Raw genomic sequence first — 27,828 nt, 5'->3', positions numbered from 1 at the left:
AGTCGCCTTTATTTTCTTATTTCCCAAATGCGTAACCTTACATGTATCCGTATTAAACCTCAGCCTCGCGGTACCGTTTTGTTTTTGGTGAGCACCCGTTACAGATACACAGCCTGGCACCTCTAGGACTGGACATTCACACAGCAATTCTGAGCAGTGTTAACATTTAATACACAATTAAACAGAAGAATATTAAACTCTGAGCGCAATTCTCTGTGTTCTCTGTCACACATTAAGTAATAAGCATGGCCCCCCCCGATCCGGCAGTTAAGTCAGTGGCAGTGAACCCCAGATGAGATCAGCAGGATGAATTAAGTAGTGGCAGGTGCATGAGAAGGGAGGGTGACCCTTCAGGTTTTCTTGTCAGGACGTATTTATTCAATGGATTTCTTTCCACCAAAGAGGAGCCGGAAAGGAATGAAGCTGAAAAAGGAGGAAAAGAAAAGGGAGTTAAATAGTTCATCCTTGTTTAGCTTTTACAGTCTACATTTTCTTCCTATGTTAAATAGCGTAAAAACAGGTCTTTCCTGGAGAGTGTTTTGTGGTGTTTTTTTTTAATAACATGGGATCCCACCGAGTTTTCTAAATGTAATACACCCAGTGAGTTTATAGGTAAAATGTGTTCTATATGCAATGATAGGCCGCGGTCCCAGTCTGCACTGTAGCACACGCGCCCGGCGAGGTGGCGGCGCGTGCACAGCGCTTCACCGCGATCTGTGGCAGATACAGACAGATTGCGACAGGGGGGCGTGGCGGGGGTTTTGCAGGGGCATGGCCATGACCTCACGCGGCTGGTTCACCCTCATTGGCTGAACCGCCGGCGGAGGCGTGGCCACCCCTCCATCGCTGTGACGATAGTGAGGGTTTGGCCCGGGATTAACGGGGTTACTCCCCAAGGGCCCCCCTCTAACCTCGCCAGGGAGACAAGGGGTTAACTGGGCTGAGGCCCAGAACTGTGACTTAACCCTTGTTAAATAACATGAAAATGCTTATTCCCCTGTGTAAATGATGTTGTTGCTGGATCAGGGTCTGCATAACCCACCCACTGGGACTTAAGGGGTTAATCTTATATGCAGTGCTGAATAAACTGTTACCTGAAAACTGGTAATTTGGTAACTGAGTAAGCCAGGACCCTGAGCCTTGGGGTACAGCCTCCGGGTCACCCCCCAAGTACACACATATTAAAAATATAACTTTGTCATAAGAGGGACATATATTTTTGATAAAGTGACTTTTTGCAGTTTTTGAAATACACAGGCAGAATGCTAATAATGGTGTGCTAATGTACAGGCAGAATGCCTGTCTTTGTAATGCGTAAGGAGCCAAATGGTGCCTCATATGAGTATTCACTGGAAGTGTATATCAACAGAGAGGTGTGATACATCGCCCTGATCAATAGGTAACTGACCTAATTGGTTATGCGAAAAGCAAAAGCCCACTTCAAAAGGTTTATTGACGTGGCCAGTAGGATGCTAAATAGGATATCCTGCTAGATTTGAGCCTGGCTTCCCAGGGGAATTGTTTATGCGGGAAGCAGGCAAAAGGAAGGGAAGGGTTTGTTATTCACACCTTCCAGCAAAAGGTATTCCCCAACAGGATATCAAAAGTGAGTAACTTTATTAAATATAAGGATACTATGAGATGTCCTTGGCTGAACCGGCTAAGAATTACATAAGTGTATTGGCGAGAGTAAGCCGATCTTGGGAAGTCTAAACATTGAATATGTAACTGCTGCTAAATGCCAGATATTAATATCTCTATTAATGTTCATATTACAATGTAATTTTTGGTCTTCCTACGAGCGTCAGGTGTCCCAGAATGCAGTAATATATCTCACCTGACTGTATGTATTACGGAGCGGAAGTTATGCAATGATTTGCAGTAAATATGAACTTTTGGTTAAGTCTGAGACCCCCCAGAGTTCTACTGCAGATGTGCCAGCTAGCAGGGGGGCCTGTCCTAAAATGTGTTCCCCCACCAAAGATTGGCTGGAGATAATTGCAAACCAATCCCAGGGTCTTAATGTTACAGATAGAGGGACAAAGGGTTTATAACCTGCTGTTTCCCATCTATCCTTCGTCTTCGTTTGCTGAATGATTTCCTGATTGCTGGATGAAACTGCCAGTTCAGATGGGACTGTTTTCATTATTTTCATCTTTTAAGTAAGTGTCTATATTTTGCCTGTTATTTGTACATATTTGTTGTGTTCACCTTTATCAAGGAATAAAATCACTTTATTATATCTTAAGTCTCGTCCCAGTTCAAACCCAGGTATATATATATATTTATATATATATAGTTTTTGGTGTACAATTACAGCCTGTCGCAAGCTCTCGTGACAGGCTTGTAATTAACTGGTGGCAGCGGTGGGATTGAACTGGACCTGGATTACAGTATTCTGCGGGGTACTGTGATCCAGTGGGAACTTGATGGTAATTGCAAGTTCCTGGGACTAAAGATATTGAACACACAGTGTACAACATATAACACAAGATATGGCACTTCCTCACTGTTCCCCTACTTGTGAGAAGCATTTCCTCCAGAACCAAAGTGCCGGCCATCCGTCTGACTGGAGCCGGGCACTGAGACCGGAGGAGTGCATCAAGTCGGCGCGGGGACCAGCAGCCAGCAAGGCTGAGAGAGAGACAGCAATGGGTGAGCATGAAACCCGGCAGGCTGAGCAAAGATCCACAGCTGCAGCTGCTGTAACCATCACACCGCCCGGAGAGCAGGGAAGGGACCCAGCTCCGGGACGGCAGAGACTTGTGGAGGGGGCGGGTGGTCTTGGAAACCACGGCAGTCTTGCACCAGGAGAGGTATTGGCCGCTGCGGCGGCCAGTCCATTTTTCCCAGAATTGCTGGCCCTGTTGTTGGCGCAGGAAGAGATGTCCCAAGCAGAGCGGCTCGAGCAGCTGAAGCTGGCGATGATCCGACTCGCTTATCCCCTCCCAGAGCCCGGCGCTCCAGCAACTCCGCTCTGGACTCCATTGCCCCTTGCTGGGGTTAGTCCACCGGCGGCGGAGAAGCCCTGGAATGAGCCCGGCGCTCAGGCAACTCCGCTCTGGACTCCGTTGCCCCTTGCTGGGGTTAGTCCACTGGTGGCGGAGAAGCACCGGCAGTCGCTGCGGCACTGCCAACAAATGGGCCACAATAATGCCCAGTGCGCTGACCATGCGCGGTCAGGCGAAGAAGCCCCTCAGGGCCAACACTCACGAGCTGCGGAAAAGATGACCCAGTTAGCGGCATCCTCTGATGGCTCCCGCCCAGCCAGGGCGACAACCCTCCGCGGGACGTCTCCTGGAGAACCTGGACGGGCTGCATCAGCAACAGCGGCGGAGAGCAGCGGCCATCCACCTGATCCCGGCGGAGAACCAGCGGCGGCGGAAGAGAAGACGCCGCCACTCCGGCATCCTGCCGGCGGCAGTTTTATTTGGGGGGAGGGACAGGGCTTGCGGGAGGGGGTTATTTTACCAAGTTTGCATGGAGCTGAGTTCCTCCACAAAGACCTGGGACCCTTGTCCTGCACCGTTTTACCTGTACCCAACCCGGGCGCTGTTGCGGCAGCGGCCCGGCGCTGCCCAGCCCAGATGGGGCCGGCGGCGGCCGCTCCAGTCCCCCTGCAATTGGGACCAACGAAGGCGGCGGTCTCTGCGGGGACCAGCAAGGTAAGCCAGACCAAGTCGCAGACTGACTCTGACTTATGTTTCCCTATGACTGTACCCTGTTGTTTCACTATAGGGGTGACTGGGGGGTGGCAGGAGATAGGGGTACCAGGGGACGGGAAGGAAGGGCAGCAAGTGAGCCAGCCAGATTTCCCCATTACCTTGGCGGAGCGGCAAGGGGACCCTCAGTTAAGAGTCCCACTGTTGCAGCCTTGCTATCGGCTGGAGGTATCCGGAGTTGTGGCAAAGTTAGACCACCCCCAGATCACCTGCCAGCCAGGAGCTAAGGTGGGTGCATCTGCACCAGCAACCCTGAGCTCACCTCCGGTAATGGGGGCACAGCTTCAGGGAGAGGGGCTCGCCCCGTTAGCACCCAGCTCTAGGGTAGGATTGCCTGGGAGAGGGTTGGGTGGGCCAGTGGGAACCGGGGAGGGAAGGCAGCAAGTGAGCCAGCCAGATTTCCCCATTACCTTGGCGGAGCGGCAAGGGGACCCTCAGTTAAGAGTCCCACTGTTGCAGCCTTGCTATGGGCTGGAGGTGTTCGGGGTTGTGGCAAAGTTAGACCACCCCCAGATTACCTGCCAGCCAGGAGCTAAGGTGGGTGCATCGGCACCAGCAACCCTGAGCTCATCCCCGGTAATGGGGAGACAGTGTCAGGGGGATGGCCTCACTCAGGTGTCCCTAGGATCCAGGTTAGGATTAGCTAGGGAGAAGCGGAGTGAGGGGAGGCTGCAGGTAGGTAGCCCGCATCAGTTCTCAGGGGAGGGGAAGGAAGGGCAGCTTGTATGGCCGCCAGGCTTCCCCATTACCTGGGCAGAGCAGCAAGGGGACTCTCAGTTAAGAGCCCCACTGTTGCAGCCTTGCTATGGGCTGGAGGTACCAGGGGTTGTGGCACAGTTAGACCACCCCCAGATTACCTGCCAGCCAGGAGCTAAGGTGGGTGCATCTGCACCAGCAACCCTGAGCTCACCTCCGGTAATGGGGGCACAGCTTCAGGGAGAGGGGCTAGCCCCGTTAGCACCCAGCTCTAGGGTAGGATCGCCTGGGAGAGGGTTGGGTGGGCCAGTGGGAACCGGGGAGGGAAGGCAGCAAGTGAGCCAGCCAGTTGTCCCCATTACCCTGGCAAAGCCTCAGGGGGTGTCTCAGATCAGCAACCCCCTGTTGCAGCCTTGCTATGGGCTGGAGGTACCAGGGGTTGTGGCACAGTTAGACCACCCCCAGATTACCTGCCAGCCAAGAGCTAAGGCGGTTGCATCTGGAGAGATGCCCCTGGGCTCATCCCCGGTAATGGGGAGACAGTGTCAGGGAGATGGCCTCACTCAGGTGTCCCTAGGGTCCAGGCTAGGATTAGCTAGGGAGAAGCGGAGTGAGGGGAGGCTGCAGGTAGGTAGCCAGCAGCAGATCTCAGTGAGAAACGGAGGGCTAGTGGTAGCCAGGGAGGGAAAGCATCAGGTAGTGACGCTAGAGTTTCCCGTTACCCTGGCAGAGCCCCAGGGGGTTTCTCAGATCAGCAACCCCCTGTTGCAGCCTAGCTATGGGCTGGGGGTATCCGGGGCAGTGGCAGGCTTGTGCCACCCCAGGGATACCTGCCAGCCAAGCGCTAAGGCGGTTGCATCTGGAGAGGTGCCCCTGAGCTCATCCCTGGTAAGGGGGAGACAAGTTCAGGGAGGTAGGTGCACTCAGGTAGTTCCAGGGTCTGGGGTAGGATTGCCCAGGGAGGAGAGGAGTGCAGGTGGGCTGCAGGGAGGTAAGCAGCAGGCTGAGGTGCTGGGCCTAGGGGAGGCTAGGCAGGGAGGCACCGTGGAGCAGGGGGAGATAGGAGGTCAGTGGTGTGTTAGGCAGCTGGCAGAAGCTAGGGATGGGCTAGGTAGGCAGAAAGTCCCTTGCTATGACAGGCCAGGAGTGACCCCCCTGACAGATTCCCCCGGGTCCCCAAAGGAAGGGCTGTGGGTAGATAGGCAGCCAGGGAGGAGAGTCAGGAGTATGGCGGAGCAGCTACAGGGTGACACAGAGCCAGGGCCGGTAGGGTCCCTACAGACTGGTGACATAACCCTTTCCCAGACTTGGTTGACAGGGAAGCGACGGTCTGTGCTGGATAGCTGGTCTCCTGCAGATGCAGAGACATGCCAGTCTCTGGGCAGTGTGCAGCCTGGACTGCACAGGAGCCCCTTTCACCATGGACTTGGTTCCCAAGGCACTGGGTGGGGGGCAGAGGGAGGCCAAGGAGAATGCCCGGCGTTGCAGGATCTGGACTTTACCATCCACGGTGTACTGGTCAATGCCGGAGGACAATTTTGCCAGGCCAATCCCTCAGGACGTATTGAGGGCGTCAAGGGCGCCAGTGGTACCCCAGTGCCTGGGGGAGGCGACTGGGGCACCAGGGCCCCATTGAGCCGGGGAGGTGTGACGATAGTGAGGGTTTGGCCCGGGATTAACGGGGTTACTCCCCAAGGGCCCCCCTCTAACCTCGCCAGGGAGACAAGGGGTTAACTGGGCTGAGGCCCAGAACTGTGACTTAACCCTTGTTAAATAACATGAAAATGCTTATTCCCCTGTGTAAATGATGTTGTTGCTGGATCAGGGTCTGCATAACCCACCCACTGGGACTTAAGGGGTTAATCTTATATGCAGTGCTGAATAAACTGTTACCTGAAAACTGGTAATTTGGTAACTGAGTAAGCCAGGACCCTGAGCCTTGGGGTACAGCCTCCGGGTCACCCCCCAAGTACACACATATTAAAAATATAACTTTGTCATAAGAGGGACATATATTTTTGATAAAGTGACTTTTTGCAGTTTTTGAAATACACAGGCAGAATGCTAATAATGGTGTGCTAATGTACAGGCAGAATGCCTGTCTTTGTAATGCGTAAGGAGCCAAATGGTGCCTCATATGAGTATTCACTGGAAGTGTATATCAACAGAGAGGTGTGATACATCGCCCTGATCAATAGGTAACTGACCTAATTGGTTATGCGAAAAGCAAAAGCCCACTTCAAAAGGTTTATTGACGTGGCCAGTAGGATGCTTAATAGGATATCCTGCTAGATTTGAGCCTGGCTTCCCAGGGGAATTGTTTATGCGGGAAGCAGGCAAAAGGAAGGGAAGGGTTTGTTATTCACACCTTCCAGCAAAAGGTATTCCCCAACAGGATATCAAAAGTGAGTAACTTTATTAAATATAAGGATACTATGAGATGTCCTTGGCTGAACCGGCTAAGAATTACATAAGTGTATTGGCGAGAGTAAGCCGATCTTGGGAAGTCTAAACATTGAATATGTAACTGCTGCTAAATGCCAGATATTAATATCTCTATTAATGTTCATATTACAATGTAATTTTTGGTCTTCCTACGAGCGTCAGGTGTCCCAGAATGCAGTAATATATCTCACCTGACTGTATGTATGTAATGATTTCCTGATTGCTGGATGAAACTGCCAGTTCAGATGGGACTGTTTTCATTATTTTCATCTTTTAAGTAAGTGTCTATATTTTGCCTGTTATTTGTACATATTTGTTGTGTTCACCTTTATCAAGGAATAAAATCACTTTATTATATCTTAAGTCTCGTCCCAGTTCAAACCCAGGTATATATATATATTTATATATATATAGTTTTTGGTGTACAATTACAGCCTGTCGCAAGCTCTCGTGACAATCGCAACTTGTCAATACAATTTTTATGTCTTTTCAAAAACTGGTCGTAGAGCGCGGCTGCCAAATGCGCGCCAAGGTACGTAGTGGGTAGTTGGTGTACTATAAAAATGTATTCCTTTGTTCCCTTGATGGGCTAGGTTAGTAACACACTTACCCAGCCTGCACGCCAAGAGATCCGGCTTTTCGCTAGTCAAGAAGGGGCAGGTGCCATGTGGGGGACAAAGGGAGAGTGGGGATGGATGGCCATCATGCCTGGGAGATGTTGGTCCAAAGAGAAGAGCCTATGTCTGCCACAGATACTGAGGAGCCTATCTCTGCGGGAGATATCTGGCCGACCAGGGGAACTGTTGCTGGGTATGAGCACTGTAGGCGCTGTTGCAATTGGCTAGTTTGAAAACCCCTCTCACTTAAACATGCCCCTGGGGGCCAGCCTGGCTGCACAATCACACCCCCAGCCCGGATTGGCCAGCACAGACGAGCCCTCGCGCTGTGATTGGTCCACATGCAGCATCTGTGCTATGATTGGTCGTTGCCCCGTCTTCCATACTTTTATATGGAACCCTCAGTATCTGAAGAAGAGACGATCTGAGCTCCGCAAACTGCCCCGGAGTTAGTATGTAGGCTTACTAAGCAGTGTGCTCCAAGGCTGTGCTGGAGACACCCCAGAACGAGGCTCGGTGCTGACCCGAGCGGGAAATTCAAACTCGCTCTGGGCACTAGGACTTTTGGTTTGCTGGGTATCTTCGTGTAGCTTTGTCGGAGATACTGAAAGTGAAGCTGTCGAGTGGGAGATTTGAAAGTGCTTTGGTGTGAACTACATCCCCGAGCTTTGAGAGACCTGAGACCCCTACGGACATGGACGTACTCCTGGGTAAGCCTACAGAAATGGGCGCCCAGCACCTAGTTAGCTAGTATTCCCTCTCTAACTCCTGTTTTGGTGAGTTATAGCTCTATTTGTATGTTGTGCTATGTCGGCTGGCTCCGGACGGAATAAATACCCTTTATTTCAGGGGTGCGCAACATTTTCGGGGTCGGGGCGCGGCGGTTGCAGAGGCCCCGCGCTCTTCCCCAAGGCATTTAAATTAAATGACGGGATCGTGTGAGGCCTCTGCAACTTCCCTTGTTTTCGGTGACACGTCACCATGGCAACATGACGTCACATGACCCCCGCGGCGTCATTTGACACCGAAGACATGGTAAGGAGGGGGGCGCGAGCAGGGGAGGTGAGCAGGCAGGGGGGCTCAGTGGGGAAAGTTTGCGCACCCCTGCTTTATTTGACTCCTGTATGATACCTTGAACCCGGTGAATTGTCCTGGTCTCCTGTGACAGAGATCATATGATTATTTTGGCTAGACAAAGCCAGGTTGAATACCTCATTAGAAATGTAAGGATGCCACCGCTGCGGGCATTGAGAGCAGGAGATGGGCAGGGGTCAGGGTTTGATTCGCCTGGGTAATTGGTCATATGTACCACGGCTTCATCTGTAATCAGGAGAGTCAGATTCAGAGAAAAAAAATGTTTAGGATCAGAGAAATGTCACTCAGCTCCTTCTAACATGGACACATTAGGGACAGACTGGATAAGTCATAGCTCGTCTCTGTGTCACTGTCACCCTGCGGGAAGGGGGGGGGAGGAGAACAGACTTATAGCTCCCTTCTCTCTGTGTCACTGTGTCACCCTGCGGGGGGAGGGACAGACTCATAGCTCCCTCTGTCTGTGTCACTGTGTCACCCTGCGGGGGGAGGGACAGACTCATAGCTCCCTTCTGTCTGTGTCACTGTGTCACCCTGCGGGGGGAGGGACAGACTCATAGCTCCCTTCTGTCTGTGTCCCTGTGTCACTCTGCGGGGGTAGGGACAGACTCATAGCTCCCATCTGTCTGTGTCACTAGGTCACCATCCGGGGGGAGGGACAGACTCATGGCTCCCGTCTGTCTGTGTCACTGTGTCACCCTGTGATAGGAGGGTGACACTTAGAGATGCCAGGTGTCCAGCATTGAACCGGACTGTCCTGTATTTGGACACTCTGTCAAGTAAAACATTAGAGGTAATACTGGAGACATACATGTCCAGTATTACCTCTCTGGGCATAGTGACCTGACCGGCTTGGGGGGCTGTGGGATTTCCCCGAGCAGGGAGAGAGCTGCTGCTGGGTAATGCAGCCAAACAGGAAGAGGTGTCAGGAGCCTGAGGGTGGGGCCAAGGAGGAGGAAACAACACGGAGCAGAGAGATGTAAGAGGGGTGTGTGTGTGTGTGTTTTCTCAAGGTGTTGCACCTTTCCTCATTGTGTCCAGTATTTTGGGAGAAGCCGCCTGGCCACCTTAGTGACCCTATGACTAGATGGGTCATAACTCTTCTTATCTATCTGAAAATACATATGTTAAAAAAAAACTTTTCTCACCCAAATCTCTGCAGCTCCCATCATACTGCATCTCCTCATCTCCACTCTTTGTAAGAAAAATATATTAATAGTAATCAAATAGCAAACCTGTGCAGAATGTTGGATTATCAAGAAAATTATATATTACATTTATTCTAAACGTTTCCATAGACTGAGCAACACTTCCTCCCTGGTTCTTGTCCTAACAAAAGATGCTTATTTTTCTCCATATTAGGGGTTTTTGGAACGTCATTTTAATATTTCACGGCACGATGGTTCAGCACAAAGTGAATTATTTTTGCTGCCTGGAAATCGTCGTCAAACAAATGGCTATAGTGTTTCATTTGCGTACGTGCAGCAGGTAACGTGTGTCTGGGATTGTGTGTGTGTGTGTAGCCTTTAAATGACCTAGTGCTTATTCTTCATTATAACCAAATTATTAACGCCTCTATAGTCCTGCTTCTGATAGCACCCCATGAAATATAATAATATCAAAATAATGTAATAGAAATACAGCGATATCTTTATACTATATTAGTGAAAGCACTGTATGCCTGCCTGCCTGCCTGGATGTCCGGTGTCCCTAGGGGAAATCTCATTGGTCCCTTGGGCCGCCCGCCCCCGCACACCTTTCATTGGCCTGAGGCGGAGTGACGGGCCACACACACACACACACACACACACACACACACACACACACACACACACACACACACACACACACACACAAAACAGCAGCTCTATACACACACAACACAGCAGCTCTATACACACACACACACACAACACAGCAGCTCTATACACACACACACACACACAACACAGCAGCTCTATACACACACACACACACAACACAGCAGCTCTATACACACACACACACACACACACAACACAGCAGCTCTATACACACACACACACACACACACAACACAGCAGCTCTATACACACACACACACCCCCTCTGTCCGCCCCCTCCCCCCCCCATCACGTGCGCCGCCCTGCACTGGCTCCGGACGGGAAGCGCGGCCCTCCTACCCCAGCCGCTCCCTTACCTCCCCGGCGCTACCACCCGCTCAGGTAAGTCACTGTGCGTCCCGCCTCAGGCCCACTGCGCGTCCCGCCTCAGCCTCAGGCCCACTGCGCGTCCCGCCTCAGCCACACTGCGTGTCCCGCCTCAGCCTCAGGCCCACTGCGCGTCCCGCCTCAGCCTCCGGCCCACTGCGCGTCCCGCCTCAGCCTCAGGCCCACTGCGCGTCCCGCCTCAACCTCAGGCCCACTACGTGTCCCGCCTCAGCCTCAGGCCCACTGCGCGTCCCGCCTCAGCCTCAGGCCCACTGCGCGTCCTGCCTCAGCCTCAGGCCCACTGCGCGTCCCGCCTCAGCCTCAGGCCCACTGCGCGTCCCGCCTCAGCCTCAGGCCCACTGCGCGTCCTGCCTCAGCCTCAGGCCCACTGTGCGTCCCGCCTCAGCCTCAGGCCCACTGCGCATGCCGCCTCAGCCTCAGGCCCACACAGGGCGCTTCCTGCCGCCGCCTGCACGCCTCACTCAGCAGGACGGCACATCGGGGGACCAAGCGGGCGCCGGGGGGGGGGGGGGGGGAGCGCGAGTCACGGGGAACGGGGGGGGCGAGCCGCGAGTCACAGGGAACGGGGGGGGAGTCACGGGGGGGGGGGAGTCACGGGGAACGGGGGGGGGCCACCAGCCGAACCAGCAGGGGGACGGACGCACGGAGGAGGGGGGGAAATGCCCATACATAAATTATGACAATACATATGCCCACTGCTCTCCACCCCCCCCACTCCCCTTTCCCCCACCCCACTCCCCTTTCCCCCGTCCCCCCGCTCCCCTTTCCCCCGTCCCCCCGCTCCCCTTTCCCCCGTCCCCCCGCTCCCCTTTCTCCCCCCCCCCGCTCCCCTTTCTCCCCCCCCCCCGCTCCCCTTTCTCCCTCCCCCCCCCAAACCTTTACAACAAATACTCACCTATTGTTCCACGATTTATAAATAATACTGCTCTCCACCCCCCCCCCACTCCCCTTTCTCCCCCCCCCGCTCCCCTTTCTCCCCCCCCGCTCCCCTTTCTCCCCCCCCCGCTCCCCTTTCTCCCCCCCGCCCCGCTCCCCTTTCTCCCCCCCCGCTCCCCTTTCTCCCTCCCCCCCCCAAACCTTTACAACAAATACTCACCTATTGTTCCACGATTTATAAATAATACTACCTATTACGCATTTACATCCCAGGCAACGCCGGGTCTCTCAGCTAGTATTAAATATAATAATCCTGCTGCATTCCCCACTGCCTTGTTATTTTTCCATTTTATTTATATATATATATATATATATATATATATATATATATATATATATATATATATATATATAAAAACAGACATCACAGCTTGCACTCAATGTACTGGTTCATATAGACAGGTGCTAGTCTCAAATAATAGAAAAACAACATTACCATTCTCTCGTCCGGTAAAGAAAGACTGCACTCGGTTCAGTAATAATGAAAATCTGTATTGGGCATCTGAATTTCTATTTTATATATATATACATACACAGTGGTCGACAAATCACAAATCACCCAAAAATCTACTCGCCGAACAAAAAAATCTACTCGCCACCTAGCCCCGCCCCTAGCCCGCCCCCAGGCCAGCTTTTTTAATAAAAAAAATTAATAAATTCCTAGTAAGAACAACATTAGTTTTTGACATAAGTTTATTTATTGTAGTACATTATACTACAATTAGTCCTTGTTACGTGTGTATGTGTGTAGGTGTGTATGTGTGTGTGTGTGTATGTCAGATTTAGAAAAAAAAAGCCAGATGTGATTGACTAGATTCCTGAACCCCATAACTAGTGTCTGGACGACCCCGCTTCACAATAGCTAATTGAAGCAATCCCACCTGGGATCTTACCTGGTCCGCTGTCCCTCAATGTCCAGGTACCTCATTCCCGCAATGTTATACATTGGAGGGGAGGTGTTCCCTACCTGTCTTCTGGGTTAGGAGGGGTTCCGATGTCTTCCGTGTGAAGCTCGAGAGTCAGATCTGGAAGAAAGCAGTATAGGTTATTTCGGTGTAGTATAGGGCAGTTAAGATATATAGGGTAAATAAGAGATCCAGAGTGTGGGGGAGAGAGAGAGGGGAGAGAGAGAGAGGGGGGAGAGAGACAGAGACAGACAGAGTGTGGGTGAGAGAGAGACAGAGACAAACATACAGAGACAGAAACAGACACACAGAGACAGACACACAGACAAACAGAGAGAAACACACAGAGAGAGACACACAGACACATAGAGAGAGACACACAGACACACAGAGAGACACACAGACACATAGAGAGAGACACACAGAGAGACACACAGACACACAGAGAGAGACACACAGACAAACAGAGAGAAACACACAGACAGAGACACACAGACACAGAGAGAGAGACACACAGAGAGACACACAGACACATAGAGAGAGACACACAGAGAGACACACAGACACACAGAGAGAGACACACAGACAAACAGAGAGAAACACACAGAGAGACACACAGACACAGAGAGAGAGACACACAGACACATAGACACACAGAGAGACACACAGACACACAGAGAGAGAGACACAGACACACATAGAGAGACACACACACACACACACACACAGAGAGACACACAAAATAAGAGATCCAGAGTGTGAGAGAGAGAGAGTGTGAGAGAGAGACAGACAGACAGAGAGTGTGGGTGAGAGAGAGACAGAGACAGACAGAGTGTGGGTGAGAGAGAGACAGAGACAGACACACAGAGACAGAGACAGACACACAGAGACAGAGACAGACACACAGAGACAGAGACAGACACACAGAGACAGACACCCAGACAAACAGAGAGAGACACACAGACACACAGAGAGAGACACACAGAGAGAGAGACACACGACACACAGAGAGAGACACACAGACACACAGAGAGAGACACACAGAGAGAGACACACAGACACACAGAGAGAGACACACAGACACACAGAGAGACACACACATAGAGAGACACACACAGAGAGACACACACACAGAGAGAGACACACAGAGAGAGAGACACAGAGAGAGAGACACAGAGAGAGACACACAGAGAGAGACACACAGACACACAGAGAGAGACACACAGACACACAGAGACACACACATAGAGAGACACACACATAGAGAGACACACACAGAGAGACACACACAGAGAGAGACACACAGAGAGAGAGACACAGAGAGAGAGAGAGACACAGAGAGAGAGACACAGAGAGAGAGACACACAGAGAGAGACACACAGAGAGAGACACACAGAGAGAGAATGAGAGAGCATGACAGGGAGAGAGAGAGGGTGAGGGTGACAGGGAGAGAGAGAGAGAGGGTGAGGGCGACAGGGAGAGAGAGAGAGAGAGAGGGGGTGAGGGCGACAGGGTGAGAAAGAGGGTGAGGGCGACAGGGAGAGAGAGAGAGGGCGACAGGGAGAGAGAGAGAGGGGGTGAGGGCGACAGGGTGAGAGAGAGGGTGAGGGTGACAGGGTGAGAGAGAGGGTGAGGGTGACAGGGTGAGAGAGAGAAAGAGGGTGAGGGCGACAGGGTGAGAGAGAAGGTGAGGGTGACAGGGTGAGAGAGAGAGAGGGTGAGGGCGACAGGGTGAGAGAGAGAGAGGGTGAGGGCGACACAGGGCGAGGGCGACACAGGGAGAGGGCGACACAGGGAAAGGGAGAGGGTGACACAGGGAGAGGGCGACACAGGGAGAGGGCGACACAGGGAGAGGGTGACACACTCAGACACACACTCACAGACACACACACTCACAGACACACACACACTCACTGACACACACACACTCACAGACACACACACACACACACACACACACTCAATGACACACACACTCACTCACAGACACACACACACACACTCACAGACACACACACACACACTCACAGACACACACACACACACTCACAGACACACACACACTCACAGACACACACACACAAAGACACACACACTCACAGACACACACTCTCACAGACACACACACTCACAGACACACACACTGGGTGGGTATTCATTGGAAGGGAGGTGGCCCACCTGTTCATCCAGGCCTTGTCCTCCACATGCCAGCTGCGGGCTGAGGGTCAGGCAGCCAGTCGGGGAGGTCGGGCAGCCAGGCGGGGGGTTCGGGCAGCCAGGCAGGGGGGGTTGGGCAACCAGGCGGGGGGGTCGGGCAACCAGGCGGGGGGGTCGGGCAGCCAGGCGGGGGGGTCGGGCAGCCAGGCGGGGGGGTCAGGCAGCCAGGCAGGGTGTCGGCAGCCAGACGGGGGGTTCGGACAGCCAATCGGGGGGGTCGGGCAACCGGACAGGCAGGCGGGAGGTCGAGCAGACATGCGCGGGGGTCGGGCAGCCAGGCGGGAGGTCGGGCAGTGCGGGGGGATCGGGGGCCAGCGGAGGACAGCCGCACGGCCACACCAACCTCCGGACGAGGAACTTTGCCAAAACCCTCCCCCAACTCATCGAGGATTTTGAGCAGCTGTCGCAAAAGGTTGCTGGGTAGCTATTTAGAAAGCCTCAATGAGTTGGTTAAATCGTGCGGGGAAGGCATTTTTCGGCGATTTCTCATTCCTGCCCTGAGATAATCCGAGCTGTGGAATAGCGATTTTATCAAAGATTTATCTCGGCAGCCCTAGGGTAAATTAGGGGTTAACCCCCTCCCCTCTACCCACCCGGGCGGCCTAACCACCCACCCCCGAGCAACTATCCCCACCCTCTACCCATTGATTGGCACAGTGGTACATCATGCCCATATAATATGGGCATGATTAGCCACTATAGCAGTCTATGGGCAACCTAAAAAAAACAACAGCACCAAAAATACATAACAGTGAAAGAAATAACCAAGCACCTAAACACCAGAACAATAAAAGAACGAAAAAGCCTAAACGCCACATCAATAAAAGAAATCAAACGCCAAAACACCAGAATTCTAAAATTAATCTAACACCAAAAGAATAAAATTAATCTAACACCAAAACACAAGAATAATCAAATTAATTTAACTCCTAACCAACAGAACAATAAAAGAAATGTAACCCCTGCCCAACAGAACAATTAAATAAATGAAATGCCTAAACCAGTGTTTCCCAAACTGTGCGCCGCGGCGCCCTGGTGCGCCGTGGCTTGGCTAGAGGGGCGCCGCGATCAGGGCCGCCAGCAGCGGGAAACAAGGGCCAGCAAATTAAAAAAAAAAAAAAAACGCTGAACCCGACGCCCGCTCTCCCTGCGCGCGCTGGAGGAGCAGCACCGGGAGACATGTCTCCCAGCAGCACTAACACCTCACCCCCCCTGGCCAAAACCGCCACCCCCTGGCAGCATCGGCGCATCATCACTCTCCCCCCCCCCGCAGCACCCTTCACCCCGCGGGGCAGGAGATGGGAGCGGGGATGTCCCTCAGGTCCCCGCTTATCTCTGAACCCCCCACGTGCCCGGTGCTCCCGCTGCCTGCATGGAGGTGGTAGCGGGGGGTTTCTTCTCCCCACCGCTGTCCCCGGCGCTCCCGCTGCCTGCGCGGGAGGAGGGGGGGGCAGGTGGTGGTGCTGGTCGCGGCCTTTCCTCTGTTCCGACCCCCCCCCCCGTCTTTGTAGAGTGAGAGAGTGTGTGTGTGTGAGTGTATGGGTGTGTGTGTATATGGGTATGTGTGTGTGTGTGTGTGTATGTGTGTATATGGGTGTGTGTGTGTGTGTGTGTGTGTGTGTGTGTGTGTGTGTGTGTGTGTGTGTGTGTGTGTGTGTGTGTGTGTGTGTATATGTATATATGGGAGAGAAAGTGTGCATGGGTGTATGGGTGTGTGTGTGTGTGTATATGGGTATGTGTGTGTGTGTGTGTGTGTATGTGTGTATATGGGTGTGTGTGTGTGTGTGTGTGTGTGTGTGTGTGTGTGTGTGTGTGTGTGTGTGTGTGTGTGTGTATATATGGGAGAGAAAGTGTGTATGGGTGTATGGGTGTGTGTGTGTGTATATGGGTGTGTGTGTGTGTGTATGTGTGTATATGGGTGTGTGTGTGTGTATATGGGTGTGTGTGTGTGTGTGTGTGTGTGTGTGTGTATGTGTGTGTGTGTGTATGTGTGTGTGTGTGTGTGTGTGTGTGTGTGTGTGTGTGTGTGTGTGTGTGTGTGTGTGTGTGTGTGTGTGTGTGTGTGTGTGTGTGTGTGTGTGTGTATATGGGTGTGTGTGTGTATGTGTGTGTGTGTGTGTGTGTGTGTGTGTGTGTGTGTATATGGGTGTGTGTGTGTGTGTGTGTGTGTGAGAGTGTCTGTGAGAGAGAGAGAGTGTCTGTGAGAGAGAGAGAGTGTCTGTGTGTGAGAGAGAGAGTGTCTATGAGAGAGAAAGAGAGAGAGAGAGTGTCTGTGAGCGGGTGAGAGTGTCTGTGAGAGGAGGGTGAGAGTGTCTGTGACAGGGTGAGAGTGTCTGTGAGAGGGTTAGAGTGTCTGTGAGAGGGTGAGAGTGTCTGAGAGGGTGAGAGTGTCTGAGAGGGTGAGAGTATCTGAGAGGGTGAGTCTGTGAGAGGGTGAGTCTGTGAGAGGGTGAGTCTGTGAGAGTCTGGGAGAAGGTGAGAGTATGTGAGAGAGAGTGTGTGAGAGAGAGAGTGTGTGAGAGAGTGTGTGAGAGAGAGAGTGTGTGAGAGAGAGAGTATGTGAGAGAGAGTGAGTGTGTGTGTGTCAGAGAGAGAGTGTGTGTGTGTGTCAGAGAGTGTGTGAGTGTGCCTAAGAGAGAGTGTGTGTGAGTGTGTCTAAGAGAGAGTGTGTGTGTGTGTGTGTGTGTGTGTGTGTGTGTGTGTGTGTGTGTGTCTAAGAGAGAGAGAGTGTGTGTGTGAGTGTGTCTGAGAGAGAGTGTGTCTGAGAGAGAGAGAGTGTGTCTGAGAGAGAGAGAGTGTGTCTGAGAGAGAGAGAGTGTGTCTGAGAGAGGCACCAACTGCGCACTGCATCTGTTATGTATGTATATACAACTTTGTTTTTACTTTGGGTGCCGCGGAAAAATCCTGATCGCCTTGGGGAGCCTTGAGCGGAAAAAGTTTGGGAACCACTGGCCTAAACAATCCTAAAATGTAATAAAAACAAGCCCTACAAATACATAACAATTTACTCAAAACAATAAACAGAAATTGAAAACATAACAATTCATTCAAAACAACCATTTGGCAAAAAAATCATTTTCTGTCACTGTATTTATCTATACCCTAAAAGGGCATAGATAAATACATTAGCAGTCAATGGGCAAGCAAAAATATAAACATTTAAAAATACAATTTAAAAACCTGAACATTTTAAATTACATACATTCAATATTTTTCTTACCTTTAGAAGTCTTCACCCTCCGAATCCCAGCGTATCAGGAAGCTCTCGATCGGCGACGCCATCCTCCGTGATCCTCAGTGATGCTCTGCGATCCTCAGTGATGCTCCGCCATCCTCCGCGATCCTCAGTGATGCTCCGCCATCCTCCGCGATCTTCAGTGATGCTCCGCGATCCTCAGTGATGCTCCGCCATCCTCCGCGATCTTCAGTGATGCTCCGCGATCCTCAGTGATGATCCGCCATCCTCCGCGATCCTCAGTGATGCTCCGCCATCCTCAGTGATGCTCCGCGATCCTCAGTGATGCTCCGCCATCCTCCGCGATCCTCAGTGATGCTCCGCGATTCTCAGTGATGCTCCGCCATCCTCAGTGATGCTCCGCCATCCTCTGCGATCCTCAGTGATGCTCTGCCATCCTCCGCGATCCTCAGTGATGCTCCGCCATCCTCCGCGATCCTCAGTGATGCTCCGCCATCCTCCGCGATCCTCAGTGATGCTCCGCCATCCTCCGCGATCCTCAGTGATGCTCCGCCATCCTCCGCGATCCTCAGTGATGCTCCGCCATCCTCCGCATCAAGTAAAATAATCTTCTATGTTCTATCTTCTTCTTTCTTGAATCTTCTTTCCTCGTAATCCATTGTAAATCCCATGTTAAGTACATCAATGGATGTTGTTTCGTGGGCTTCTTAAGCTAAAATGAGACGGAACAGGCCTTATATAGTGCCTGTGATGTCACATTTTAGGGTCCTATTGGACGCTGTACCATGTGACAGGCTTTTTAAAAAAAATGAAGTATGTGATGTCATCTCCAAGGGAGGTACATCACATCCTTAAAATCACGTGGCTGCCATCACATGGTACTACAGCCATTCAGATTTGGGACAATACGATTGCTTCCTGTACCATGTGACATGTTCCATTTTTTTTAAAACGATGTGAAATCACTTTAAGAGATGATGTCACATCGTTTTTAAAAAAAAGGCTGCCATCACATGGTACAGGAAGATATACCACGTGGATTACCGCTAAAGTAATGAAACTGTTTATATTCAAATTTTAATACTAGTGTGCGTGAGCAGGAGGTCTCCGGAGCAGAACCGCGTTGATTTCAGGTCCAGGAACCCCCTGCTTCCCGAGATACAGGCCCCGATACCGGGTGCCGGTATCCATATGCAATTTTTAAAAGTCCTGCGTCACGTGACCGGGACATTAAACTGCATAGGAAATACCGGCACCCCATATCGGGGCCTATATGTCGGGAAGCAGGGGGTCCCATGACCTGAAATAAATGCGGTTCTGCTCCGGAGGCCCCCTGCTCACGCACACTAGTATTAACATTTTAATAAAAACACTGCGATCGCCTGTGAGAGCTGTGCAGGGAGCGGCGGCTCTCTGTGCAGCTCTCTATGCAGCAGCAGCCAGATCGTGCGGGGGAGAACTTTGAGAGCGGCTGAGATAACGTTTCTGCTGTCCCGCTCGAGCGGTATTGGCATTTTCCTGCCTCACGGTTTGAGAGGGTTTCAGATTCTTTCTGAATACCGGGATAACACAAATGACAAAGCGTTCGGTGGGAACACGCCACATCGTTCTAGATAGCAGCCAAGTTATCGAAGCTACTAGAATAGGTCCCTCTGACTGCGCAAAGGCAGGGGGTGGGATTCTGTGTGAGAATGAGTTCTTATAATAATAATCCTTCTATAGTTATATCCAGCTATACACCACAGGATACAAAGGCAGTGGGATGTAATTCTGTGTGAGTCTGTTTCTATAAAGTTATCCCTCTGTAATCATACCCAGCTACACACCACAGGACACAAAGGCAGAGACAGTGACATTGTTAATGGGTTATAGGGTCAGTCCCACATAGGCGAAATATATATCCCTCTACCACTTGCCCTCTTGACCCCATTCCCTCCCATCTCCTAAAACCTCTTAGTCCTACTATAATCCCTACGCTCACACACATTTTTAACTCCTCCCTCTGCTCTGGAACCTTTCCATCCTCCTTCAAACATGCAACCGTTATACCATTACTCAAAAACAGCAAGCTTGACCCTACCTGTCTTTCTAACTATCGACCTGTCTCCCTCCTGCCTTTTGCCTCTAAACTCCTTGAACGTCTTGTATTCTCTCGCTTGCTCCATTTTCTCAACACCTATTCTCTCCTAGACCCTCTACAATCTGGCTTCCGCACTGCTCACTCCACGGAAACAGCCCTCACTAAAATAACTGATGACCTCCATGCTGCCAAAGACAGAGGTCATTACACTCTGCTCATATTACTCGACCTCTGCAGAATTTGACACCGTGGACCACCCTCTTCTCCTTCACATTCTCCATACTCTTGGCATTCGGAACAAAGCTCTATCCTGGATCTCATCCTACCTCTCCCATCGTACTTTTTGTGTCTCTTCTGCTAACACCTCCTCCTCCTCTATTGATCTCTCTGTGGGGGTACCCCAGGGCTCTGTCCTGGGACCTCTTCTCTTTTATCTGTATACACTCTCTCTAGGTGACCTAATAACATCTTTTGGGTTTAATTATCACCTCTATGCTGACGACACACAAATATATTTCTCAACACCCGACCTTACACCTGCTGTACAAACCAAAGTTTCTGAATGTCTCTCTGCTATATCATCCTGGATGGCCCTCCGCCGCCTTAAACTCAACATGGATAAAACAGAGCTCCTCATACTTCGTCCCAAACCTGGCCCTTTTTGTTTTGTGTTTATGTCTATGTCTGAGACGCTGAGAGTCCCAGCGCACACATCTGCGCATGATCAAGTCTGTTTTGGGGCACTGCACCTTTAACACGGGACTACATATACCGGGACATACAGGGACTACTTTTTTACTATACATTTACCCCTGAGGAAGAAAGCTTGACTTTCGAAACGCGTAGGGTGTTTCTGTGAGGTCCTCCATACTCGGTGGTGAATTCTGTCCCCCTTGGAACTTGCAAGCTTCTGCCCGTAGGCTGACGAATCCGGGCGTGTATCCATCCGCGTATGAACCTGCTTCGTTTGGCGCGCTTGGAGCGGCCGAGCAGGAAGGATCTACAGCCTCCAGCAGACATGCCAATATCGCGTGTCCACGGCGAACGGAGGTGGATTCCACCGACAGAGGGAGCAAGTACCATCCACGTAGGAAGCCACACGTGTGAGCCCAGGAGATCGTTGCAGCAGCAGCCATCCATAGAGGGGATACTCTTACAATATCCACTGCCTGATACCTTCTTACATTCGGTAAGCAGGTACCCCCACCTGAGTTGGAGTGTCCTATCAGATCCCATTTCATGTTTTTATATGTAATTTTATGTATTTTTAACGATATACTTTATTAAATGTGTTTGTAATCGGTCACCTGTTGTTCTCAGCGTCCGTCTTATGTTACATGTTTGTATGTGTGTTTAATAGTATTACACTATGTTTTGATTTTTTTCTTTACATGGTCACCCATCACATGTGGAGCATCTATCCCAAAGGAGAAAATCCACGCCACTGGTTGTATAATTTTATTGTTATTTTATATACACTATATATATAATACTAGTGCAGAGCGCCATTGATATATTTTTTGTTCTGTTCATCACCTGACTGGGGTTCAGGGTTATATCACAGGCTGCCTGCACATTAGGATATAGCGCTACCTATTTGTTTTCTATCCAAACCTGGCCCTACTACCTCCTTCCACATTACTGTTGGAACTACGATCATTCACCCAGTAGCCCAAGCACGCTGCCTTGGGGTCACACTCGACTCCTCTCTCACATTCGCCCCTCACATTCAAAACATTTCTAAAACTTGTCGCTTTTTCCTCCTCAATATAACAAAGATACGCCCTTTCCTCTGTTGCTCGACTGCTAAAACTCTGACTCAGGCCCTCATTCTCCCGTCTTGATTACTGTAACCTCCTGCTGTCCGGCCTTCCTGCCTCTCACCTGTCTCCCCTATAATCTATCCTAAACGCTGCTGCCAGAATCACTCTACTCTTTCCGAGATCTGTCTTAGCATCTCCCCTCATGAAATCCCTCTCCTGGCTTCCGATCAAATCCCGCATCTCACACTCCATTCTTCTCCTCACTTTTAAAGCTTTACACTCTTCTGCCCCTCTTTACATCTCAGCCCTAATTTCTCGTTATGCACCATCCAGACTCTTGCGTTCTTCTCAAGGATGTCTTCTTTCTACCCCCTTTGTATCTAAAGCCCTCTCCCGCCTTAAACCTTTTTCACTGACTGCCCCACACCTCTGGAATGCCCTTCCCCTCAGTACCCGTCTAGCACCCTCTCTATCCACCTTTAAGACCCACCTTAAGACACACTTGCTTAAAGAAGCATATGAATAGCACTGTGGCTATTCTGAACACATGATACATAAAGCTTGGCCCCCTGCAGACGCACTTACCAGAACTCCCTCCTACTGTCTCTGTACGTTCTCCCTACCTACCAATTAGACTGTAAGTTCCTCGGAGCAGGGACTCCTCTTCCTTAATGTCTAAAGCACTTATTCCCATGATCTGTTATTTATATTATCTGTTATTTATTTAATTACCACATGTATTACTGCTGTGAAGCGCTATGTACATTAATGGCGCTATATAAATAAAGACATACAATACAATATATATTCTCCATGTAAAACGCACCTCGTCATTTTCGTTTCCAATATTCACAGCGCTGTGACATCTCTCTGTGACACGCATAAATATAAGATTTCATTATATATTCACATATATTTACCAGAAATATGAATATTATCATGATCTAATTACTCAATTCAACAGCTAGCATAGGTATGAGAAATGTCTGATTGCAAATAACGTTTGTCTTCTGTGCCTCTCATGTGTTAATTTGGCTGTCTGGGCAGAACTTAATTGTGTCAGGTGACTTCTTAGGCCTATATATTTAGGGACAGATTGGGGAAGCCGCTTCTGCAGGGGACAAGCAGCCTCCCATCTTGAAACTGGCCCATTTTAAGTGGAATATACTGTGGAGTCTAAGAGGGAGTACAACAGAAGTGAGACAAGAAGGGGGTAACTGCACACCTCCTGGCCCTGGATTCTGGAGTTGAACTGCGCTGGAAAGTAGGACATTTTCTATCAGACTCAAGAAGAAAACTCAATCTTCACTCTACAGCAGGGGTGCACAAAGTTTCCTTCATGCGCCCCCGTCTCCTGACAAAGTTGAGACATTAGGGGGTTCTGACGTAACAGCATTAGGATCTAAGAAGCCATTTTGTTTGACTATTTTAGTCCGCCATTTTGTGTTGTCTTTGTAAGTTTTTATGTCATCTTTCTATGTGAAGAAATCTGTGTGAACGAATGTGTGAAGCAGAGAATGGAATGTTTTCGCTCCCAGCTGATTTTATTGATCTTTCCTCATCCAATCAGCTCCCAATGAAAGTGTAAACAGGCCAGAAATGATGAGAAGCCTCGTTAGCAGTCTAAGATAAGCTCAGATTCTTACAGTGAACTGTTTCTCATACTCATATGCCAGGTGGCAGACCAGAAACATCACATTTTAACCCCATAATGATTTTTAGCTTACGTACATTTATTCAGTATTATTATGTATTACAAAATTACATCAGCTTTAGTATTGTTATGTATTACAAAATGATGTAATATTAGTGACGTGCAAGCCCCCCATAGAGGGAGGACACTTTAGTTCTGTTAGAGAGCTTTTTTCAAAGCTGTCTCCTATGTGCACTTGATTTGAATAAATTCACGTGTTATTCTGTTTCAAAGTAACCTCAGACTGTGTTTTTTTATTTACGCTTTTCTCACTCCTCTCCACTCTGGCTGGCGCACCCCCCCTCACCCCCCCCCCTCACTGGTCCCCAACGTCACATGACCCCACGGCGTCATTTGACTCTGGGTTGCCATGGAGACGCGTCGCTGGAAGGCAACGTAAATAAAAAGAGGCCTCGCGCGATCCCCGGCATTTATTTGAAATGCCTTCGGGGAAGCGCGGGGCCTCTGTAACAGCCGCGCCCCCCAGAAAATCTTGAGCCCCCCACTAAGCGCACTCTTGCTCTACAGCACCATCATTAATAGATTGGATTTAGCATATCTTAACTTTGCCCTCATCCTAACTCCATTTTCAGTGCTGCGTACTCACCACTGATAGTACACAGCACTCAGTGTACTATCACTGCCACCCCTGTCACGCCTCTTCTGTCTCTGCAAGCTCTCCCTATTTACCACTTAGATTGTAAGCTCTTCGGGGCAGGGACACGTTTGTCTATTGTTTTATGTCTGAAGCGGTTATTAAGAATGTGTTATATTATGTCACGTGTATTGTAAAGTGCTTTGTACATGAATGACGCTATATAAATAAAGATATACAGTACATACCTACATACATAGCAATGCTGATAAGACTACTAATCATGTTGTTAATAATAATTATAATTCATAGATTATAATGGATAATAATCATAGATAACATACATATTGGTATTATTAATAATTTAATAACTCAAATATTAATGTTAGTAATGTTCAATATAATGATTATACTATTAATGATGATACAAATAACAAATAGAAATAATGTTATTCATATTAATGATGATTGTAATATTAATAATAAAAAAGATTATATTATTCCTAATTATATATATATATATATATATATACAATAAAATATATATATATATATATATATATATATATATATATAACATTATTTTTAATATTCTATGTATATATTATGTATATTATGTTACATATATACGTATATATATATATATATATATATATATATATATATATGTAACATAATATACATAATATATACATAGAATATTAAAAATAATGTTATTTGTATTCATGATAATTAATATTAATGATAATTGTATTCATAATAAAAATGTTATAGGATCAGTAATATTAAGTAATAATAATATTAAGTGCAATAATAAATGTAATTTGTCCGTAGCTTATATGCACATTACTCATTCCCAACCCGGATATAAAAGTCTGCAACTGCCATTTTGTATTTGGCGTCAGGATGGACTCACCATCTAATAAAGATTTGGGCTCTACATAAATTGTAAAGACGTCGGGAAACGGGGTGAGGGACTTGTGGCCGTGTTTAAACCTCACGCGAGGGGCGCTGTCCCATTTGCTCTTATCTGTGGTTTGCCGTTAAGGTGGAAAATAGAATTCAGAATGACTGCCCCCATCCGCCTTTTTGCTATAACACAAAGTGGGGTCTCTGAAACGTAGCCGACCCCAATTTTCAGCTGCAGGGAAGCCCAGGTTACAAGTAAAGGTGTCAGCATGTCAGTCCCCTCCAGGGAAAACAAAATGTCAGATGAAATCTCCCGCGTCACGCGAGCCAATAGGAAGCGGCAATGGGAGATTTAATACCCAGGAAGTAGCGCTGATACCATTACCGATAAGTATCTCAGGAACCGAACGCCTTCCGCTTGGGGGGGAGTGCTACGGGGTTTTGTTTTCATTTAAAGGATACAGGGGAAGATGATAAAATGCTCTGTGGCAAAAGGGTGCAGGTTATCGTGATTGGCGAGGACAGCTCGGATTGATTCCTAAAAAAGGAAAAAAAGGGGTCAGTCCCAAGTAGGAGCAAAGTGACCTAATGACAGTAATGGGTTAATGGGTGAGTCCCACATAGGAGCAAAGTGACCTAATGACAGTAATGGGTTAATGGGCGAGTCCCACATAGGAGCAAAGTGACCTAATGGCAGTAATGGGTTAATGGGTGAGTCCCACATAGGAGCAAAGTGACCATATTTTCCTGGGAAAAACCAGGACAAATGTCGCGCAAGCATCAACTGCGCATGTGTGGCTGACAAAGCGCTGATAAAAACCAGGATTGTGGTCAAAAAAGTCAGGACCAGGGATAAACGGCTAAAAACCGGGACGTCTGGCCACCCTACTAATGACTGTGACTTAGTTAATGGGTTACAGTGTCAGTTCCAAGTAGGAGCAATGTGACCTAATGACAGTGACGTAATCACAGGACCAAAGACAATACCATCCTAACATTGTATCTTACAAAACCTTATTCCCAGAATCCTCTTGGCTCCCCAATCTGCCTTCATTTTCATTGTCAGATCTTTGGCCAAGTGTTTTTGCCACTACATTTTATAAATAAGTTTACATATTTGATTGCACCCACCACTAATTCTTTTACAATAGTTTCATTGTTCGCCACGTCTCCAGTGCTGGAAAAAGAAAAAATATATATTTGAAATATCCTTTTTTATTCGCTTGTGATAAGGGTGCAACATTACAAATTTCCCACGCATCTTCTGATCTTTCATTTTTTACCACCACAATATTCCTAGTTATATTAAAATTACAAGACAATGAATAACAGGAGGGAGAGTTGAATAAATGAAAATATAAACCACTGATAAATTGTGTTTTCTGTTATTAGCTCTTTTACCCCCAAAAAGATTTTTGACTCAAGTTTAACTGATATTTACTTAATAATTATTAATCACCAAAAAAATGTATCCACCAAATAATATTATTTTTTTACATATTTGTATTATATTTTTTGAGCTGCTGTATTAAATCTATTAAGTATTACAAAACAAATATTAACATTTAATCTTTGTCTCTGGTTGGTTAAAAATTAAATTTCTTATTGGGGGTTTCTTTAAACAGTTTTTATGTGACTTCCCATAAATGATTGTCTTTTCCCTCCTAATATTCATTTTTTCTTTCTCTATATAATGTAATCATTTGTCTCCAAGTGAGACTTACGTAAAATGAGCACCGTAGCGGATTTTGAACTTATACACGTCCGTTGGGGTGTGGAAGAATCGGGTTTCGGGAAGAGGAAAGGAGAAAGGTTTTATGGGCATTTTATTGTTTGAAAGTCCTATAGAAAAAGGATTAAATTTAATTTATGTGGAACGTGAAAATATTGTGTGTGTGTGTGTGTGTGTGTGTGTGTGTGAAAAACGGGCTGCAGGGTGTGTGTGTGTGTGTGTGTGTGAAAAACGGGCTGCAGGGTGTGTGTGTGTGTGTGTGGGTGTGTGTGAAAAACGGGCTGCAGGGTGTGTGTGTGTGTGTGTGTGTGTGAGAAAAACAGGCTGCAGGGTGTGGGTGTGTGTGTGTGTGTGTGTGTGTGTGTGTGTGTGTGTGTGTGTGTGTGTGTGTGTGTGTGTGTGTGTGTGTGTGTGTGTGTGTGTGTGTGTAAAACGGGCTGCAGGGTGTGTGTGTGTGTGTGTGTGTGTGTGTGTGTGTGTGTGTGTGTGTTTTTATTATACATCATTATGATAAAATGGCAAATCAGTATTTAAGTAAATACTATGTGTGGATATATATATACTATATAATACTATATATACATATGATATATATCTATATATAATATCAGATGTATATGTGGAATACACATGCTCGTATATTCATTATATAATTAGCCTCTGATTTATTCCATGAGAGGGGCAGTGAATCGCCAACGGTCAGCCGGACCCCGCACCTTATTTAATATTAATTGCAATTGATACTAATGGGCTGTTGATCGCGCTCCTCTCCGCCCCTGACCCTCGCCTTCCCGCCTAAACTTTTACTTTTTCCGCTCTCTCTAATAACAATTGCAAGAGTGGGAGGGGGGAGGAGTCACAGCACGAACGCCGCGCGAGGACATAGCTCCTAAACCAATGAGCTGCTTGGGCTCCCTTTTAGCTCCGGTCTCCTCCGAGTTGTACTTTGTGGCGGGCGCGAGCTGTTTCCCGCCTTAAGAGTGTGACGTCACGTGCGTCAGATGAACGTATTATATGCGT

The 27,828-nt window shown here is 48.8% G+C and overlaps 1 protein-coding gene across 1 annotated transcript; it reads right to left on the bottom strand.

Moving 5' to 3' along the window:
* Nucleotides 1-147: 147 nt before the first annotated feature.
* Nucleotides 148-27,738, bottom strand: MAJIN (membrane anchored junction protein). The gene is made up of 9 exons (XM_075569911.1): nucleotides 27,525-27,738; nucleotides 26,801-26,918; nucleotides 26,208-26,253; nucleotides 25,539-25,614; nucleotides 25,084-25,197; nucleotides 22,706-22,749; nucleotides 9,721-9,766; nucleotides 8,692-8,800; nucleotides 148-423 (listed from the first exon to the last, which is right to left on the bottom strand). The coding sequence occupies exons 2-9, from the start codon at nucleotides 26,899-26,901 to the stop codon at nucleotides 375-377; spliced, it is 585 nt and encodes a 194-aa protein (XP_075426026.1). The 5' UTR covers nucleotides 26,902-26,918; nucleotides 27,525-27,738; the 3' UTR covers nucleotides 148-374.
* Nucleotides 27,739-27,828: the final 90 nt, after the last annotated feature.

This window comes from Ascaphus truei, chromosome 14, assembly GCF_040206685.1.
Source record: "Ascaphus truei isolate aAscTru1 chromosome 14, aAscTru1.hap1, whole genome shotgun sequence".
NCBI classification, from domain to species: Eukaryota; Metazoa; Chordata; class Amphibia; order Anura; family Ascaphidae; genus Ascaphus; species Ascaphus truei.
Note: the sequence above shows the minus strand (reverse complement) of the source record. Positions and strands in the feature narration are given on the sequence as shown.

Coding starts and splice junctions, on each gene's coding strand:
- MAJIN (XM_075569911.1), bottom strand. CDS start 26,901: ATGCCCATAAAACCTTTCTCCTTTCCTCTTCCCGAAACCCGATTCTTC. Junction 26,254..26,800: donor CGCTACGGTGCTCATTTTAC/GTAAGTCTCACT, acceptor TTCTTTTTCCAG/CACTGGAGACGTGGCGAACA. Junction 8,801..9,720: donor TGGGAGCTGCAGAGATTTGG/GTGAGAAAAGTT, acceptor TCCTGATTACAG/ATGAAGCCGTGGTACATATG.